The sequence below is a fragment of the Carcharhinus amblyrhynchos genome, chromosome 31 (genome assembly GCF_965287045.1).
Source record: "Carcharhinus amblyrhynchos chromosome 31, sCarAmb.v2.hapA, whole genome shotgun sequence".
NCBI lineage: Eukaryota > Metazoa > Chordata > Chondrichthyes > Carcharhiniformes > Carcharhinidae > Carcharhinus > Carcharhinus amblyrhynchos.
This window is the reverse complement of record NC_137354.1, coordinates 17,995,506-18,015,925: the sequence shown is the minus strand read 5'-3', so window position 1 is coordinate 18,015,925 and position 20,420 is coordinate 17,995,506. Positions and strand designations below refer to the sequence as shown.

Below are 20,420 nucleotides of genomic sequence, written 5' to 3'. Positions count from 1 at the left end.
TCCCCTCTCACCTTAAACCTATGCCCTCTAGTTTTAGACTCCCCTACCTTTGGGAAAAGATATTGACTATCTACCTTGTCTGTGTCCCTCATTATTTTATAGACCTCTATAAGATCACCCCTCAGCCTCCAACGCTCCAGAGAAAAAAGTCCCAGTCTATTCAGCCTCTTCTTATAACACAATCCATCAAGTCCTGGTAGCATCCTAGTAAATCTTTTCTGCACTCTTTCTAGTCTAATAATATCCTTTCTATAATGGGGTAACCAGAATTGCACACAGTATTCCAAGTGTAGCCTTACCAATGTCTTGTACAACTTCAACAAGACGTCCCAACTCCTGCATTCAATATTCTGACTGATGAAACCAAACATGTCTAATGCCTTCTTCACCACTCTGTCCACTTTCAAGGAGCTATTAATATGTACCCCTAGATCTCTCTGTTCTGTAACTGTCCCCAGCGCCCTACCCTTCACTGAATAAGTGCTGTCCTGGTTCAATCTACCAAAATGCACTACCTCGCATTTGTCTAAATTGAACTCCGCCTGCCATTTGTCAGTCCACTGGCCCAATTGATCAAGATCCCGTTGCAATTGGAGATAACCTTCCTCACTGTCCACCATGCCACCAATCTTGGTGTCATCTACAAACTTACTAACCATGCCCCCTATATTATCTGCTATGACTCTCACCAATTTTTACAGAAGAGGCAGCATCGTGGCTCAATGGTTAGCACTGCTGCCTCACAGCTCCAGGGACCCAGGTTCAGTTCCAGCCTTGGGTCACTGTCTGTGTGGAGTCTGCACGTTCTCCCCGTGTCTGTGTGGGCTTCATCCGGATACTCCGGTTTCCTCCCACAGTCCAAAAGATGCGCTGGTTAGGTGAATTGGCCATGTTAAATTCTCCCTCGGTGTACCCGAACAGGTGCCAGAGCGTGGCGACTAGGGGATTTTCACAGTAACTTCATTGCAGTGTTAATGTAAGGCTACTTGTGACATTAATTAGTAAATAAATAATTAAAATGTGTTGTACTTAAGCACAGCACAGCTCAGTGTCAGAGAGTCGGTGGGATGGGGGGGGTGGGTGGAAAGTGAAATTTACTGAACCTGAGTCCATGTACACAATAGGCCAACTTCAAAACTAAAGCGCCAATCGAAACATTCTTGACAATTTTTTTCTGGCACCTACCCAGCTGTCCGTTTGGGCCTTTCTGCAGGATGATATCCGGGATCTTTTCCAGAGGGAGTGCTGGAAGTAGGTTCTGGGCAGCTCGTCCCACCATGAGGTTCAGTTTGGCAGGAGCAGACCGTAGCAGATTAATGGCGTTCTCGTGTGAAATGTTTGTGACGTCAAAGTCGTTTACCTGCAGGACGATGGACAAGTTAAGACAAACGAGGCCTCTTGCCGTTCCCTCATGTTGTGCATTTGTTTTCCCCGAGGTTTGTGCCCCATTCCGGGGCCGATCTCGGTACAGTATCTCATCTGGAAAAACAGCACCGCTGGCAGTGCCAGGTCAATGGACCTTGTTGCCAGGAATAACCACCCTACACGCTGCTTTCTGTTCCTCAGCCAATGGGTGGGATATTCCGTCTGCCCCAAGACCAGAAAATCCTGCCCGAGGTCAACGGACTTCTGCATCATCCGTGTCCCACTCACTACAATTCCTGTGGCAGGCGGAACGGGAATATTCCACCCAATTGGTTCAACTGTTTGTCAGCTGTTGTTGATCTGGAAGAAACTCTTCCAGTGCAGACGATAAAAATATAACAAAATTTACTCCAACTTGTAAATCAAAGAAAAGTTTTAATAAAAAAACTTCATTACTCCAAACTTGAGGCCTCACCCTGGGCCATTCCAAATTCCCCACAATTCCCAACATGTTCTTACTTATACTGAGTCAGCTGCTCATCACGTCATTCTGTCATTGGTTTACTGGATCAGCTGACCCTTACAGCTGGTTACCATTGGTCGCACCACAACAGATCCAATGCTATCACTGGTTACACTCTAACAGTCGATTAAATGGAGGAATAAGCTTGGGGGAGGCGGCGCAGTGGGGGGCGGGGGGGGGAGGATGAAGGCCCAATCCTCTGCCTTTCTTGGAATGGAACTACAGGATAGGTGAGTGGCTTTGGGGATGACAGAGGAAAGTAGGGGAGCATCTGGGCAGTGCGGGAGGGGTGGAATTTGGATGAGAGGGAGGGAGATAAGCAATGCCAATGCGAAAAACCAATACTCAAGCTTCAAGATGCAAACGGATTCCATCGTAAACAAACACTCTGGATTTTCCAGTCATTCACGCCCTGAAAGCGAGGGTGGAGAATTTGGCGCTCAGCCGAATCTTCATTCAACTGCAGTGGGACTGGAGAATCCCACTGGCGTGAAGGGCCAGAAAATTCCAGCCTATATTAATGTCCCTGAATAGAACAACCCCTGGAAAGCTGATTACTTTCCACGCTTTATAGATTTATTTCCAATATAATGCAGAGGAAGAATGGGGAGTGGCGGACTGTTCTAACAAGTTTGACTTTCGGGTGTTAGAACTCCAAAAGGAATTTTCAGTATTTGTCCAGACTCTCCACAAGATAAACAAATTAAATTCCAAAGGATCACTGGCCCTCTCTTTATTACTTTCAGCTCTGCAATGTAATGCATAAATGAAGCAGACTATAGAGTAATGGAGAAGGAATCTTTTTCATAATGTTTTCTTACACAATGACAGACACAGAAGATCCCGCTAATAACTATTATATTTTTATATTATCAGCAGGATTTGGAATATAACGGAGGAATTTATAGATTCTGTATAACACTGCCCCGAACAGTTTACAGAGAACCTACAAGTGAGCAAAGGTCAGTCTCATAAATCAGCCTGGAAATGAATCAGTCTGATTGTACTCCGATTGTCGGGTCAGTCATTCCACATCTGCACACTCCCCAAATCCCGATCTCTCTCACAAAAACTTTCAGCTAACTTCAGACCCAAGTATCAGAAATACTGCACCCTATCCAACTACAAGCCCCACTCCACACACAGACACACACACACAGACACACACACACACACAAACACACACACACAGACACACACACACAGACACACACACACACACACACACACACACACACACACACACACAGACACACACACACAAACACACACACACAGACACACACACACACACACACAAACACACACACAAATAGACACACACAAATACAGACACACACACAAACACACATCCAACTCCCCACCCTTACACACAGACTCTGTACCCCATCCAGCTCCCCACCCTCATACACACTCTGTACCCCATCCATCTTCCCACCCTCACCACACACTGTACACCATCCATCTCCCCACCCTCACACACACACTGTACCCCATCCATTTCCCCACCCTCACACACACACTGTACCCCATCCAATTCCCCACTCACACACACACACTATACCCCATCCATCTTCCCACCTTCACCACACACTCTACTCCATCCAACTCCCTACCCTCACATACACACTGTACCCCATCCAATGTCGCACCCTTAAACATCTGCAGTACACATTGAGAGCAGTGGACTGAGGGGTTTGCTCTGGTACATTAGTCAATAAGAGGGGTGGAACTGGAGGAGAGTGTGTCCAAACCCAGGTTGATTGTTGGAGGTCGAATCCTGATTTAACAACAGGGCATCCAAAACACTACCATCAACGCTGGCACACTGGATAACCAGATACACAGGGCAATTTTTCTAATGCTAATTCCTTTACCGTTATGAGCCTGTCTCCTGCTCTCAGTCGTCCATCAGCCTTGGCAGGGTTATCCAGCACGTCACGGATATAATAGCAGTTGTCCAGCTTACTGCGCACTATCGTGAAACCCAGGCTTCCCTTCTTATTTTTCTTCAAGGTTACATACATCTCATATTCCCGTATTATAGGCTGAAGGAAAAAGATTGGAGGCGATAACAAGAGTGAATGCAACATATATTTCCTCTCTCTCTCACTCTCAATCACATGGCAAAGTTAAGGTACAGCACATTGGAATGTTTAGATTCTCATCAGCTTACCTGTCTTCGAAAGCAACCTGGTAGAGAGTTATAGAGCAATACAGCTGGGAAACAGGCCCTTCAGCCCAACCAGTCCATGATGCCCTCCCAGCTAATCCCAATTCATTGAATCCATCAGTGCAGAAGAAGGCCATTCAGCCCATCAAGTCTGCACCAACTACAATCTGCATAACCCCATGCATTTACCTTAGCTAGTCTCCCTGACACTAAGGTGCAATTTAGCAAGGCCAATCCACCTAACCTGCTAGACTGTGGGATGAAACCTACGCAGACACGGGGAGAATGTGCAGACTCCACATAAACAGTGATCCAAGCCGGGAATCGAACCCAGGTCCCTGGCGGTGTGAGGCAGCAGTGCTAACCACTGTGCCACCGTGCTGCTGTGTCTGATCCTTTCCCATCCATGTACTTATCCAAATGCTTATAAACATTGCTATTGCACCTGCCTCAACCACTTTCTCTGACAGCTCATTCCATACATGCATCGCCCTCTGTGTGAAGAAGTTACCCCTTCAGGACCCTTTTAAATCTTTCTCCTTCTATCTTAAACCTTTGCCCTCTAGTTTACAATTCCCCTTTCCAGGGGAAAAGACTATGTGTGTTCATCCTATCTATGCCCCTCATGATTTTATACGCCTAAGGTCAGCCCTCATTCTCCTACATTCCAAGGATTAAAGTCCTAAACTGGCCAACCCCTCCCTGTAACTCAGGCCCACTAATCCTGGTAACACCCTTGTAAATCTTCTCTGCAATCTCCCCAGTTTATCAACATCTTTCTGAGATGGTGGAACATTTCTGATAGCCACTTTGCTTGAACCTTGGATGAGATATGGAGGCATTAGAGAAGGTGTGGCAAAGAGTCACGGAAATGGTTCCAGGAATGAGGAACTTCAATAACACGGATAGGTCGGAGAATCTGGGGCTGTTCTCCTTGGGGAAGAGGACATGCAGCAGAGATTAATAAGAGGATAGGATTGGAAAGGGAGAAGAATTGATCCTGTTGGCATAGAGTCATAGAGATTTACAGCATGGAAACAGGCCCTTCGGCCCAACTTGTCCATTCCACCCTTTTTTAATTGAGAACCAGCACATCGATTTCAGATGATTGGCAAATAAAGTGACGGCGATATGAGGGGAAAAACGCTTTTGGCCGGAATCCTCCAGTCTCTCCCACCCCACTACTGCTTCTGGCGGGAATGGGAAATTTGGCGCCCAATCACATCTCCATTCATTGCAGCGGGACTGGAGAATCCCAACAGGGTCAGAGAATTGTTTTTAATGCAGCAGGGGGATTAGAATCAGGAACACACAGCCTGAGAGTGTGATGGAGGCGGATGAATCGAGGCACTCGGAAGAGAGTTGGGCCAATTTCTGAAGAGAAAGGTTTTGCAGAGCTGTGGGTAAAAGACCGGGGATCGGGACTGGGTGAGCTGCTCTTGCAGAGAGCTAGCACAAACACGATGGGCCGAACGGGCTTCTTCCGCTGCTGTAACCATGGTCTGATTCCATTCTATAACTTGAATAAAGTTTATCCCTCCCTAATGGCACTGAGGTCAACCCACAGCACGTGGACTGCAGCGATTCAAGTTGGCAGCCCACCACTGCCTTCTCCAGGGCAACTAGGGATGGGCAATCAATCCTGGCCTAGCCAGCAACACCCATGTCCTACGAATGAATAAAAAAAGCGTAATCATCTGATGCCAAAGCTTGAGTGAGCATTGATTTCCCACAACGGGACAGTGACTACACTTTACTTCATTAGTTGCAAAACAGTATGGAATGTCAGGGGCTGCGAAAGATGCTTTCAGAATCCAAGCCTGTCTATCTTCTTTTAAATCACGGTCCTCATCCATACTGGAACCAACTGCTCCCACAGTCAGATCACTGCGCAAAGTCTCTTACTCATCCCCAATCTTCACAGCTCCATCATCGATGGCTGTGCTTTCAACCGCTGGGGCTCTAAGCTTGGGCGACACGGTGGCACAATGGTTAGCACTGCTGCCTCACAGCGCCAGGGACCCAGATTTGATTCCTGGCTTGGGTCACTGTCTGTGTGGAGTTTGCACATTCACCCCATGTCTGCGTGGGTTTCCTCCAAAGGTGTGCGGGTTAGGTGGATTGGCCGTGCTAAATAGTGTCAGAGGGACTAGCTAGGGTAGATAAATGGGGTTATGGGGATAGGGTCTGGGTGGGATGGTGGGCAGTGCAGGCTTCATGGGATGAATGGCCTCCTTCTGCACTGTAGCATTCTATAAGTCCTGGAAGTCCCCTCTCTGAATCATTGTTTTCCTTTAAGAAACTCCTTCAAAGCAGCCTCTTCCAACCAACCTGTCTTCACGGATGGGATTTTCTGGCCACACTCACCCAAGGCCAGAAAATTCCACCCGAGGTCAACGGACATTTGCATGATCAGCAACGCCCCTCTTGCCCGCTACGATTCCCATGGTGGGCAGGAGGTGAAAACTCCCCCCCTTACATGTCTGGGTATGAAATTTTCCTCAATTATTTGTTTTGCAAAATGCTTTGGGGGGGGGGGAGGGTTGGGTTTGAGTGTGCGACCTGAATGCGAGCTCTTGTGAGTAATGTTGAGCGAGTACAACTCATCGAAAGTCAAAGCCTAAGCCCCTTCAAATCAACTTGACTTCATGGTAAATGAAGGCAGAATGCAGCCAGATGTCCTTGAAGGAAGTGTGGAATGTTAGAATTGCTGCAATGGTAGAGCTCGCTGTGTGAGCAATATGTACACGGGAAAACAAAGCACAGACCACTGCAAATGCACATGTTAACATGTGGAAAGAGACAGAGAAAATCAGTGTTATTCTCGTTGGCATTGAGATCAGCTTGGCCCCAGCGCCCAGTGTAGAAACCGCCATCTCCACTGATTTTACCAACCTGCTGTGTCTTCACTTTAGACTTCCAACATCTTCAGCTGTCTTCTCCTCTCTTTCTATTAGCACCTGCTGATGTGCCACTCTGGAAGAGGTTGCCACAGGAGAAGGGGGCTCCTTTAATTAAAGGAGTCTCGCACCAAAAAGCGCTGAAGTCCTCCAGCCTCTTGACCCATAATGCCACGGAACGCGAGACGCTAAACCCCCCTCGTCCATCACCGTCAGCAAGTTGCAAGTCTCAGTTTGGACTGTCAGGCAGCGGGGCCTCAAGGGGAGGCCCAGGCCCAGGCAGAGAGGATGTCAGCAAAAACAAAACACCTCAAGTTGTTAACGTCTAGCTCCTGTTAACAGCACACTCAGCAGCGTTGGTGGAGCAGGTCTCAGTATCACCTCCCCAACCAGAGATTAAATGCAAGCTTCAGAGGAAAGGTGAGAGGTTAAACAAACTAAGTGTTGCTCCAAGGGTCCAATGTGTAGTGGGGATTGCCTGTGATGCTGTAGAGCCAGATACAATACGCAGCATTGATGTGTCTGAGTATCCTCGTGTCTGGCCAAGTATCCTCGTGTCTGGTCAGGTTGGAAGGATAATGATCCACTGGTGTTTCTCTTTCTGATCACTGTTTCCTGCAGTGTCTGGGCCTAACTTCAACCCATTCAAAATCCACCCACATACACAAGAATTATAATTCAGCTGTGTGTGAGCGTGCACATGTGTGGGTGAGTGTGTGTATGGGTGTGAGCACATGCGCACATGCTTTGTGTGTGCAAGTCTGTGTGCATGTGTGTGCATGCATGTGTGTGCATGCGTGTGTGTATTTGTATGAGCGCGTTTTTGTGTGTGTGTGTGCGCGCAAGTGTATGTGTGTGAGCGCATGACTGTGTGCTTGTGTGTGTATGCGCGTATATGTATGCGCGTGTGTGCATGTTTCTGCACGTATATGTGCATATGTTTGTGTGTGTGCAAGTGCGTGCATGCATGAGTGTGTCTGTGTGCACGTTTCTGTATGTGCATGGATGCATGTGTGTGCACGTGTATCTGCTGAGTGTCTGTTGGGTGTGTGTGTGCATGTATTAGTGTGCATGTGTCTTTATTGAGTGTGCATGTGCATCTGTTGGGTGCATGTGTGCATTTTTTTGTGCATGCATGTGTGTATGTGTGTGTACACGTATGTACGTGTATGCTTGCATGGTTTGTGTGTGTTGTGATGCTCCACATGGGATTAGCTCACAATTACACATCTCTAATTGGATGAGATACGCAAGGCGGCCCATAGCCGTGGAAACAAACCTGGTGACAGCCAGCCCCACCGGGTAAGATCAGTTAAAGAAAGCACAAGGCAAATGAACCTAAATATAGGCGCCTCACTGTGAGTCTGGAACAGAAGCTGGAGCCTTTCCCTGCTCCATAATGAACCAGTCAGGATTCATTTGAAGAATAGCGGGTGAAAAGTCAACATGGAATCATCATTCTAAAACTATTCATATCGCCAAACATGGATGTTACTGAAATGTAAAATCAAATCTGTCACTATCAAATTCAGTCACAATGCAAAACAGCTCAATCAAGTACTCGATTTAATATAAATTTAATTCTGTTTCGATCACAACAAAATAAATTATGAATGAGACAACCTTATTTTCACAGATAATGATGAATGGCGCCTCCATGTGCATGTGTATTCCGTGGCACTGAACGTCACAGAGTCCATTACTGTTCAGCATGAACAGTTACCCGTTTTATCACCGTATTATTTTGAATTGTCTGATGCTTTTATGCATGGGGATGGAGGAAGCTCTGAGATACACACTGCATAAGCGTGGAGTGACAGCAGCCTTGGCCCCATCCGGGAGAAGTAGTTTGAAAGCTTATTTATTATTGTCACAACTAGGCTTACATTAACACTGCAATGAAGTTACTGTGAAAATCCCCTAGTCACCGCACTCCTGTTCGGGTACACTGAGGGAGAATTTAGCATGGCCAATGCGCCTAACCAGCACGTCTTTCGGAGTGTGGGAGGGAACCCGGAGCACCTGGAGGAAACCCATGCGCACATGGGGAGAATGTGCAAACTCCAAACAGCGACCCAAGCGGGAATCGAACCTTGCGAGGCAGCAGTGCTAACCACTGTGCCAAAAGTAACCCGTGACTGGTTACTAAATTCCATCTGCAGAGCGGGCAGGGATGGGGAGGATATATTAGAGGGGTATCTCTGCACTGGTTGGCTTGGGGGAGCTGGGTGAATGCCAAGACATCCATTCAGCAGCTATCAAATACTACAGAGATTCCCAATTCTGTCGGTCTCCACAGTGCACTCGTGCATACCTTCAGTTGCTTCAGTGGATCAGTCTGAAGACTTAAATTAACATTACCAGGGAGAAGGACACACAGGCGAACTCTGATGAAACATTACGAGTACCCTCCAGACATGTCGGTTAATTTGGCGTCACTTTCCACTTTGATGCTGTAAAGCTGACTGTTCCGCACAGGATACTGAGCTTGGCAGTGTAGGAGGGCAGCCGAAAATCTCGCGATCCGGCTCAAAAGTGCGGAGATTCACATCACTCGATGTTTACCTTTTGGTGACCACAGAAGGTTTTACAGACCATTTTAAAAGGTCACCAGCCTGAAACATGGACCACATATTAGAGTGTGCTTGCTAACTCCAGGACTTGGATGGGGAATCTCTGATTTACCTCCCCTTAAGACTCGTAGAGTATGAGCTGTCCCATGATTGGTAATTACCTGACCAGGTAGAGCTCGTATACTGAGTCCTAGGGGGCACGGTGGCACAGTGGTTAGCACGGCTGCCTCACAGCGCCAGGGACCCAGGTTCGATTCCTGGCTTGGGTCACTGTCTGTGTAGAGTTTGCACGTTCTCCTCGTGTCTGCGTGGGTTTCCTCCAGTTTCCTCCCACAGTCCAAAGATGTGCGGGTTGGGTTGATTGGCCATGCTAAGAAATTGCCCCTTAGTGTCCAGGGATGCGTAGGTTAGAGGGATTAGTGGGTATAATATGTAGAGATATGGGGGTAGGGCCTGGGTGGGATTGTGTTTGGTGTAGACTCAATGGGCCGAAGGGTCTCTTTCTGCACTGTAGAGTTCTGTGGTCTATGCACATACTCCCCGTGTCTGCGTGGGTTTCCTCCCACAGTCTGAAAGATATGCTGGTTAGATGGATTGGCCATGCTAAATTCTCCCTCAGTGTACCTGAACAGGCGCCAGAGTGGGGGATTTTCACAGTAACTTCATTGCACTGTTAATGTAAGCCGACTTGAGACACTAATAAATAAATTTTTTTAAAAACTCAAACTTATAAAGCAGGCCTCTGAGCGGGTCCAGTGTTGTATTGCCCAGTTGGGACCTGTTTGTAGTTAACCACAGGCTTCTGATTTTGCTGTGCTTTCTTTTGTGCACTATTCCTTTCCAGCTGACTCCTGGGGCTATTATACTGTGCAGGGACTTGCTCGCTGTTGCTGATAACACTTTACATTGTGAAGACCTTTGCCGGAATCTTCCCACTGGCGACACATAAAAAAGCCAGTGACACCGACGGGATTGGGACATTCCGTCAGCGGACATTGACGGGTCATCTCCGTCACCGCAAAACACACCATGGCGGGGGCGGGGGGTGGGAGTTGGAAAATAAAGTAATTTATTGGTCACAAAGTAGGCTTACGTTAACACTGCAATGAAGTTACTGTGAAAATCCCCTAGTCGTCACACTCCGGTGCCTGTTCGGGTACACTGAGGGTGAATTTAGCATGGCCAGTGCACCCTAACCAGCACGTCTTTCGGAGTGTGGGAGGAAACTGGAGCACCCGGAGGAAACCCACGCAGATACGGGGAGAACGTGCAAACTCCAACAGACAATGACCCAAGCCAAGAATCGAACCCAGGTCCCCGGCGCTGTGAGGCAGCAGTGCTAACCACTGTGCCATCCTGCTGCCCACCCTTTTGTCTTTTTCCCCCTATTATTAGTGGCACAGGATTCCTTTAAAAGAACACCGTCACGGGATTGGCAATATCATTCTTCAAGAGCTACACACAGATTGTCCGTAAGGTACGTGCCTCAGTGGCAGTGACGTACTAAAAGAAAATTAATAGAATTTTAAAAATAATTAGTTCCTTAATCCAACAAGGTTAAGGTTATTTTTTTTAATTGCCTTTGGTGTTCTCTTTCTTAGTTAAATTTATTTACAAACTGTGATCTCTCTGCAATTCTATTGTCAAGTGAAGTCTACTGAAAGCTCCGGTGTTATTCCAAGTAATACTGGTTTATAAAGTGTCCTCGAAAAATATGGTCAACAACTTTGGCAGCGTATAGAACGGCAATGTGGAGGGGAACATCGGCGGCTGAGAGGAGTGTTCAGTGCATCGGCGATCAAGGTTGCACAAGCAAAGCTCTAGTTCATTCACTCCCAACGCACAGCCATTCACATCAGCACTAGTGCGCGGGCAGCAAGTGAGCGGTTGTGCGGCGAGTCGTGTAAAACCTCTACCGTTTTACCGAGTCGCCACGTGCCACACTTACTAAGTTTGGAGCGTCCTCCTCGTCTTCTTCGTTCCTCGACCCCACCTGGGCCCCCACCTCATCATCGATCTCCTCCAGGTCCTCCCAGTCCGCTCTGTCACTCGTCTCCCTCTCTGCCGGGGCCGAGCGTTGGAGGGGGGGCACCAGGAAGTGAGGCGGTGGGATGACGATGCGCGGCGACTGAGAGTCCGGGCTGTCGCACCCCGAGGAGGCTGAGGTGGAACTAATGGTCAAATACTCTTCGTCCAGTGGCGTTGGGGAAGAGACTTCAGGCTTGCAGAAGTAGACGGATGACTGAGATTCACTTTCTTCGGCCACACTGCTCAGAAGGCTAAGAATTTGAAATAATACGTTATTCAGGCAATAATACAATGAAGGGCCAATATAACTGAGTACATCTAGAAAGAGCAGCTCTTCACTGGGGTCGGATGTGAGACCACATTTAAAACAATGACCTGATGTAAGTGCAAGTCCAGTCAATGGTTTGCAACTGAACTCATTTTGTAAATGGGATTTAAGTATGCATTTGAAGAATTGCAAAGAATCATAGACTGCCTACAGTGCAAAAGGAGGCCATTCAGCCCATCGAGCCTGCACCGCCAACAATCCCACCCAGGCCCTATTCCCTTAATCCCACATATTTACCCTGCTAATCTAGTGTAATCCACTGACACTAAGGCACAATTTAGCATGGCCAATCAGCCTAACCTCCATATCTTTCGAGTGCGGGAGGAAACCGAAGCACCCGGAGGAAACCCATGCAGACACAGGAAGAATGTGCAAACTCCATAAAACTTACTTACTTACTTTCTCTCTTGCTTTCACTCTTTCTTTCGTTGTTTATTTCTTTTGTTCTGTCTTTCTATCTTTCATTCCCCCTTTCTGCTTTTTCATTCTCTCTTTCTGTCCTTCTTTCATTCTCTCTTTCGTTCGTTCTCTCTTTCTTATCTATCTTTTCTCTCACTCTCTCTCATTCTTTCTTTATTAGTGTCACAAGTAGGCTTACATTAGCAACGAAGTCCCTGTGAAAATCCCCTAGTCACCACACTCTGTCAGATAGGGCACAGACAAGATACAATGCTTAGTACCTTTCTCATTGTTCAGATGATCTGTTTCAGCCTTAACCTCAAGCAAGACATTATTCTGCAGTAAGAATAATGGCACTTTCATTACCCATCAAACTGGCAATTAATATTCATCAGCATAAAGCTTTCAGGCAATATTTTAGTGCAGACAAACTGTGGGAAAAAGTTTCTGACTGTGAACACTATCTATGCCTCTGATAATTTTATAGATTTCGATCAGGTCTCTCCTCAGCCTCCGTCGTTCCAGATAAAATAACTCTAGTTTGTTCAGTCTCACCTGATAGTTCAGACCCTGTAATCCAGACAGCATCCTGGTAAACCTCTTCTGCACCCTCTCCAAAGCCTCCACATCCTTCCTCTAATATGCTGACCAGAACTGAACGCAATACTGGCTAAGTGAGGTTTTACCAAAGTTTCATAAAGCTGCAAAATATTGTGTATCCTTCACTTGTACCCTTTTACAGCAACTGTACTGGACATTGGTGAGGCCACACCTGGAGTATTGTGTGCAGTTTCGGTGTCCTTATCTGAGGAAGGATGTCCTTGCTACAGAGGGAGTACAGAGACGGTTTACCAGGCCGATTCCCGGGACGGCAGGTCTGTCACATAAGGAGAGACTAAGTATTGGATTCACTGGAGTTTAGAAGAGTGAGAGTGGATTCGTAGAAACTTAAAATTCTAACAGGGTTAGACAGGGTAGATTCAGAAAGAATGTCCCCGATGGTGGGGAAAAAGTCTGAGATCCCGAACCAACCAACTCAAGAACAGCTTCTTCCTTCAGACTTTTGAATGGCCGTACTATATATATTCAGCTGATCTTTCTCTACACCCTCATTACGGCTGGAACACTCTATTCCCTCCTTTCCTTTTCCCCTATCTATGGATAGTCAGAGGCTTTTTTTGCCAGGGTCAAAGGGTCAATTATTCAGGTGCATAGATTGAGAGTGAGAGGAGGAAAGTTTTCGCACAGAGGATGGTGAATGCCTGGAACGCGCTGCCAGAGGTGGTGGGAGCAGATTCTGTAACAGCGTTCAAGAGGCATCCGGATAGACACCTGAATAGGCAGCAAATAGAGGGATATGGACCATATAGAGGCAAGAAAATATTAGATTAGAGAGGCATCTGAGTCAGTACAGACTTGGTGGGCCAAAGGGCCTGTTCCTGTGCTGTACTGTTCTTTGTATTCCACGCTTTGTCTGTATAGCGCAAGAAACAATATTTTTCACTGTATACTAATTCATGTGACAATAATAAATCAAATCAGAACCAGTGGTTGTAGTTTGAGGGTAAGGGGCTTTTTAGGACTGAGGTGAGGAGAAAGTTTTTCACCCAGAGGGTGGTGAATATGCGGAATTCACTATCACGGAATATAGTCGAGGCTAAAACGTTGACTGATTTTAAGAAGAAATTAGGTATAGCTCTTGGGGCTAGGTGGATCAAGGGGTGGTACTGTAGGACAGCGGTTAGCACTGCAGCTTGACAGTGCTAGGAACCCGGTTCAGTTCCTGGTTTGAGTCAATTCCCTGTGTCTGTGCGGGTTTCCCCCGGGTGCTCCGGTTCCTCCCATTGTCTGAAAGACGTGTTGATTAGGTGTATCCGAACAGGTGCCGGAGTGTGGCGACTAGGGGATTTTCACAGTAACTTCATTGCACTGTTAATATAAGCCTACTTGTGACACCAATAAATAAACTTAAACTTTAAATTTCATGAGACCTGTCTCTTTCTTTTCTCCTTATTCATTCATGGCATGTTGGCCTCACTGGCTGGGCCAGCATTTAAGAGTCAAACACTTTGTTGTGGGTCTGGGGTCACATGTAGGCCAGACCAGGTAAGGACGGCAGATTTCCTTCCCTAAAGGGCACTGATGAACCAGATGGGTTTTCCTGACAATCGATACTGGGTTTCACGGTCATTAATTCCAGATTTTTATTTAATTCAAATTTCACTGTCTGCCATGATGGGATTTGAACCCTGGTCCCGAGAGCATTAACCAGGGTCTCTGCATTGCTCGTCCAGTGACAATGCGACAATACAATGGAATGGCACGGCGGTTAGCGCTGCTGCCTTACAACGCCAGGGACCCGGGTTCGATTCCGGCCTTAGGTGACTGTGCAAACTCCGCACAGACAGTCCCCTCGTGCCTGTGTGGGTTTCCTCCGGGTGCTCTGGTTTCCTCCCACAGTCCAAAGATGTGTGCTTTATGTTGATTGGTCATACTAAACTGCCCCTCAGTGCCGAGGGATTAATAGAGTAAATATGTGGGGTAATAAGGATAGAGCCTGGATCGGATTGTTATCGATACAGACTCGATGGGCTGAATGGCCTCCTTCTGCACTTTAAGAATTCTATGAATACCACGATGGCATTGCCTCCTCTATTGCACGGAGCACTGATTCCACAGTGTCCCTCGTTCCAATTTTACCCAGTAATATTTACACAAAATGTTAAGGGTGAAATTCCTCTGTCTGAGAAAATGTATTACTTAGTCTGGAATCCCCCATGTGCTTTTTTTTTTACCATGTGACACATGATTTAGACAATTTTTCAAATGTAAAACTAACGCACAAAGAAATTTCCTATCGACAAATTAAAGCCTTCATCGTACATCCTGCTGAGAGAAATGTCAGCTGGGTCCAAGTCCAAAAATATTCGGCAGAAATGTTAATTGTCCCACAACTTTGGAGCAGCCAGAATACTCTGTGGTACAACAGAAAGTCTGCAGTATATAGCTTAAAGTTTATTTATTAGTGTCAGAAATGGGCTTACATTAACACTGCAAAGAAGTTACTGTGAAAATCCCCTTGTCACCACACTCCTTCGCCTGTTCAGATACACTGTGGGGGAATTTAGCATGGCCAATGCGCCTAACCAGCACATCTTTCGGACAGTGGGAGAAAATCAGAGCACCCGGACGAAACCCACACACATATGGGGAGAATGTGCAGATTCCACGCAGACACTAACTCAAGCTGGGAATCAAATCCAGGTCCTTAGCGCTGTGAGGCAGCAATGCTAACCACTGTGCCACCACACTACTTGTATATTATACAGTTGCAATGTATCATTTAGATATAAACCTTAAGGTTATCTGCTACCTGAAGGTAGACAGACTGAGTTAATTGAGGTCACACTCCTGAATGATTGCAACCCAGTGTGGTTTCTCAAGCAGAGAATTGTGAGACACGATAAACTCACCATGTTGCATCTATGAATGGATGTGGGACTAAGAGAGAGGCAGGACTGGCTCGATTTTTAAAATTCATTTGCTTGGGTGGCACGGTGGCACAATGATTAGCACTGCTGCCTCAGGATCTGGGTTCAATCCCAGCCTTGGGTTACTGTCTGTGTGGAGTCTGCGCATTCTCCCCGTGTCTGCATGGGTTTCCTCCAGTTTCCTCCCACCGTCCGAAAGAGGTACTGGTTAGGGTGCATCGGCCATGCTAAATTCTCCCTCAGTGTACCCGAACAGGTGCCAGAGTGTGGCGACTAGAGTATTTTCACTTCATTGCAGTGTTAATGAAAGCCTACTTGAGCTTAATAAATAAATAAATTCAGTCCTGGGTTTTGGGATCACCATCTCATTCAGAACTACGATCAGAGGTGACCTTCCTGATATGTATATGATGGCACTAACACAACGGAAACATTCTGTTCAGAAAGAGGGCGTCGCGGTGGCACAATGCTTAGCATTGCTGCCTCACAGTGCCAGGGACCCGGGTTTGACTCCGGCCTTGAGTCACTGCTTGTGTGGAGTTTGCACGTTCTCCCCGTGTCTGCGTGGGTTCCCTCCCACAGTCTATAAATGTGCGAGTTAGGTGGATTGGCCATGGGAAATGTGTGGGGTTCTGGGGAAAGGGCAGAGGGGAGTGCCTGGGCGGGATGCTCTTTCGGGGAGTCAGTGCAGACTGGATGAGCCGAATGGCCTCTTTCTGCATTGGTGGGATGCGATGGTTCTAAATGAAGAAGCTACAACATTTAATTATTCACAATGAGCCTTTTCCTCAGACAGAATGAGGATGCAACATACTTCTGACTGATTATTAGGGCAATGCATTAGTTAAAGCTGGAACTGCAATAGGGATATGTAAAGCTGCTTCATTTGACTCAGAAGTCCCCCAGCACAGCAGACAGACTGGTACGAGATACTTCTGTGAACCCAAATTGATGAGGAGTGGTTTGCCGCAGTCTCGCCAACCTGTGACAGTTGCCAGGTCTGACAATGTGCCTGACAGAGAGCTAAATCTAATCGACACGGTTCAGTTGAAGCACGAGATAACAGGATACTCCCTCAGGCTGAACTGTCTTCCTGCACAGCTGGGCTAATAAATTGCTGGGGTAGCGGATAAAGAGACTTCTGGAAAAGATCTGACTGGAAGAAGGCAGGAAACTACTTTGATCAGGAAAGGCCAATGTCAACCGGGATTCCAAGAAAACGGGTCTGCCAGGGAACAGCCTTTGTCAAGAGCTTCCGTCTTCAATGTCCCTCGAACGTGCAGAGAAAATGGATGCAATTTTGGCAGATCTTCAAAATGCATGAAACGAGGTATCGGTTGTTCCAGCCTAATTGCCCTTGAGAAGGCGGTGGTGAGCCACTTCCTTGGATCACGACAGTCCATATGGCATCTGTCAGGGGGAATGTCCCATGATTTTGACCCAGCAATGTTTAGACAACTCTGCGCAGGTCGATTAAAGTGAGAGGAAAACACATTTTGACACTCTGGTGCCTGTTTGGGTAGACTGAGGGAGAATTTAGCACTGCCACTGCACATTTGAGTTTAAGGGTGGTGGGATTATGCTGCAACTGTACAGGACCTGGGGGAGACCACGTTTGGAATATTGTCTGCAATTCTGGTCACCTCACTATAAGAAGGATGTGGAAGCATTGGAGAGAGAACAGAGATTTACCAGGATGCTGCCTGGTTTGGAGGGTAGGTCTTATGAGGAAAGGTTGAGGAAGCTGGGACTTTTCTCTTTAGAGTGGAGGAGGATGAGAGGCGATTTAATAGATGTTTATAAGATGATGAGGGGGATAGATAGAGTGGACGTTCAGAGACTATTTCCTCAGGTGTATGTAGCTGCTACTAGGGGACATAACTATAAGGTTCATGGTGGGAGATATAGGACGGGTGTCCGAGGTAGATTCTTTACTCAGAGAGTGGTTGGGGTGTGGAATGCACTGCCTGCTGTGAAAGTGGAGTCGGACACTTTAGGAACTTTCAAGCGATTATTGGATAGGCACATGGAGCACACCAGAATGATAGGGAGTGGGATAGCTTGATCTTGGGTTTGGACATAGCTCAGCACAACATTGAGGGCCGAAGGGCCTGTGCTGCGCTACGTTCTATATACTACCTTCCAGACTGTGGGAGAAAACCGGAGCACTCGAAGGGAACCCACACACTCATGGGTAGAATCATAGAATCCCTACAGTGTAGAAGGAGGCTATTCGGCCCATTGAGTCTGCACCAACCACAATCCCACCCAGGCCCTATCCCCATAACCCCGTGCATTTACTCCAACTAGTCTTCCTGACACTAAGGGGCAATTTAGCATCGCCAATCCACCTAACCCGCATATCTTTGGACTGTCAGGGGAAACCGGAGCACCCGGAGAAAACCCACGCAGTTATGGGGAAGACATGCAGACTCTGCACAGACAGTGGCCTGAGACGGGAATCGAACCAGGGGCTTTGGCACTGTGAGGCAGCAGTGCTAACCACTGTGCCGTCGTGCCTGCCACGCCTGTGATAGCTCTGTGGTAGAGCTATCCATTAACTCCACTGTTTCTTTATTTGGTTATGAAATGTGAGTAGGCCAATATTTGTTGCCCACTCCTAATAACTTGCTTGGCTATTTCAGTGGCCAGTGACGTGCCAACCAAGTGGTTCTGGAGTCACATGTCGGCCAGACCAGGTAAGAGTGGCAGATTTCCTTCCTTAAAAGGACATTAGTGAACCAAATAGGTTTTTACAATAATTGGCAATGGTTTCATGGTCATTATCAGACTTTTAATTCCAGTTTTTTATTGAATTCAATGTAGGTTCTTGCAAAGGATCACGAACGTAGCCCAGTACATCAAGCAAACCAACCTCCCATCCATTGACTCCATCTACACTTCCTGCTGTCTCAGAAAAATAGCTAGCACAATCAAACTCCTCATGTACCCCAGACTTATTCTCTTCCACCTTCTCCCGTCAGGAAAAAGGTACGAAAGTCTCAGATCACGTACCAACTGACTCAAGAACAGCTTCTTCCCTGCTGCCATCAGGCTTTTGAATGGACCCACCTTGCATTAAGCTGATCTTTCTCTACACCCTAGCTATGACTGTAACACTACATTCTGCACTCTCTCCTTTCCTTCTCCCCTATGTACTCTATGAACTGTATCATTTGTCTGTATAGCGCGCAAGGAACAATATTCTTCACTATTTCCCAATACTCGCGGCAATAATAAATCGCCCTGGTGGGATTTGAACCCGGCTCTCCAGACCATTGCCCTGGGTCTTTGGATTACTAGTCCAGCAGTAATATCATGACACCACTGCCTCCCCTAATCCTGCCCTTCAATTATTTATCCAATGATCCTTTAATAGTTGCTGTCGAATCTCTTATCACAGTCAGCGCATTTCAGCTAAGAATTGACTGAGGCAAATGTTTCCTTATGCCTCCTCCGGTTCTCTCAGGAACCACCCCAGCGCGCTTCACATGCAATGAACTACCCCGAAGTGAAGACATTGATTTTTGGAGGCAGAGACAGAAGCCAAGCTGAATGGCAGCAACATCCCACAGGCAGCATCTGGAATCATGGCCAGTTTGACTGCCTCTGACGGGCAGTTTTTAACAAAGGATTATTGATCGTGGCACAGAGAGAACTCCCAGCGGTTGCCCAGGCAACTTTTGATGGCTATCTGCATCCCTATGAAGGGCCTTGGTGAAGGAAGTCTGCAGAAGAGACCTAAGCTTCTGCAATATTTCAGTATTATACAGTATTCAACCTTGAGGGAAGTACCTGGAGTCTACAGATAGCCGTGTCATCACAGTGCAACCAACTAATTAATCAGGATTTGTCCTGCAATCCCTCCAAGGAAATTGTTACACATTTTTAAGATGGATGAAGAGATTCTGGGTAACATAAACAATGCTCTATGTCCAAAATGAAAGCTGTTATGGGATTAAGTATTGTGCGGGGCTACCTGGAAATTGGCTTTCAAATGAGAGCTTTCAAGAAAAGGACAGAAGAGGATAGCACGGGGAAAGGAGGGGCAAGAGGCTGCGAGGAAATGAAAGAACTGATAAACGAAACTGAGAAGTAATGAGGAAATAAGTTATGCATGATGCAAAATAGGAACTTTCAGAGCTAAGCAAGTGGGCCATCACTCTCATAGAGACATAGAAGATAGGAGCAGGAGAAGGCCATTTGGCCCTTTGAGCCCTGCTTCACCATTCATGACAATAATGGCTGATCGTCCAACCCAATAGCCAATCCTGCTTTCTCCCCATAACCTTCGATCCCATTCGCCCAAGTGCTATATCTGTCAAAGATATCAAAGAAGTCTATTTATTCCAAAAGCATCTAAAACACCTTTTGCACTTTGTAGGAAAGCTGTTAGTCAACCCCTAATCTTTTCAATAATTTTTCAAATGGAACCTTCTTAGTAGTTTTATTATGGGGGATGTCCTTGTGGTATTATGTTGGAGTATTAATCCAGAATACACAACAATGGTAATTGTACTTCTGCAAGTACCTCATTGAGTGTAAAGCTCTTTTCAGCTGTCCAGTGGCCATGGGAAATGAATCTATAAAAGCAAGTCTTTGTTTTGTCTATTCTTCCCTCTTCCTTTCCCAGAACGCGT

The 20,420-nt window shown here is 46.7% G+C and overlaps 1 protein-coding gene across 5 annotated transcripts in view; it reads right to left on the bottom strand.

Moving 5' to 3' along the window:
• Positions 1-20,420, bottom strand: part of ptpn20 (protein tyrosine phosphatase non-receptor type 20) — a 276,596-nt gene that overhangs the window by 63,009 nt on the left and 193,167 nt on the right. For all 5 annotated transcript variants that reach the window (XR_013889733.1, XM_080215794.1, XM_080215796.1 and 2 more), the window contains exons 30-32: positions 11,483-11,813; positions 3,766-3,936; positions 1,186-1,360 (exon numbers count right to left, since the gene is read on the bottom strand). Coding sequence is in view for 4 of the 5 variants with exons in the window: in XM_080215794.1 (XP_080071920.1) it covers positions 1,186-1,360; positions 3,766-3,936; positions 11,483-11,813 (677 nt within the window). In the remaining variant the exon portion in view is untranslated. The remainder of the gene's footprint in view (positions 1-1,185; positions 1,361-3,765; positions 3,937-11,482; positions 11,814-20,420) is intronic.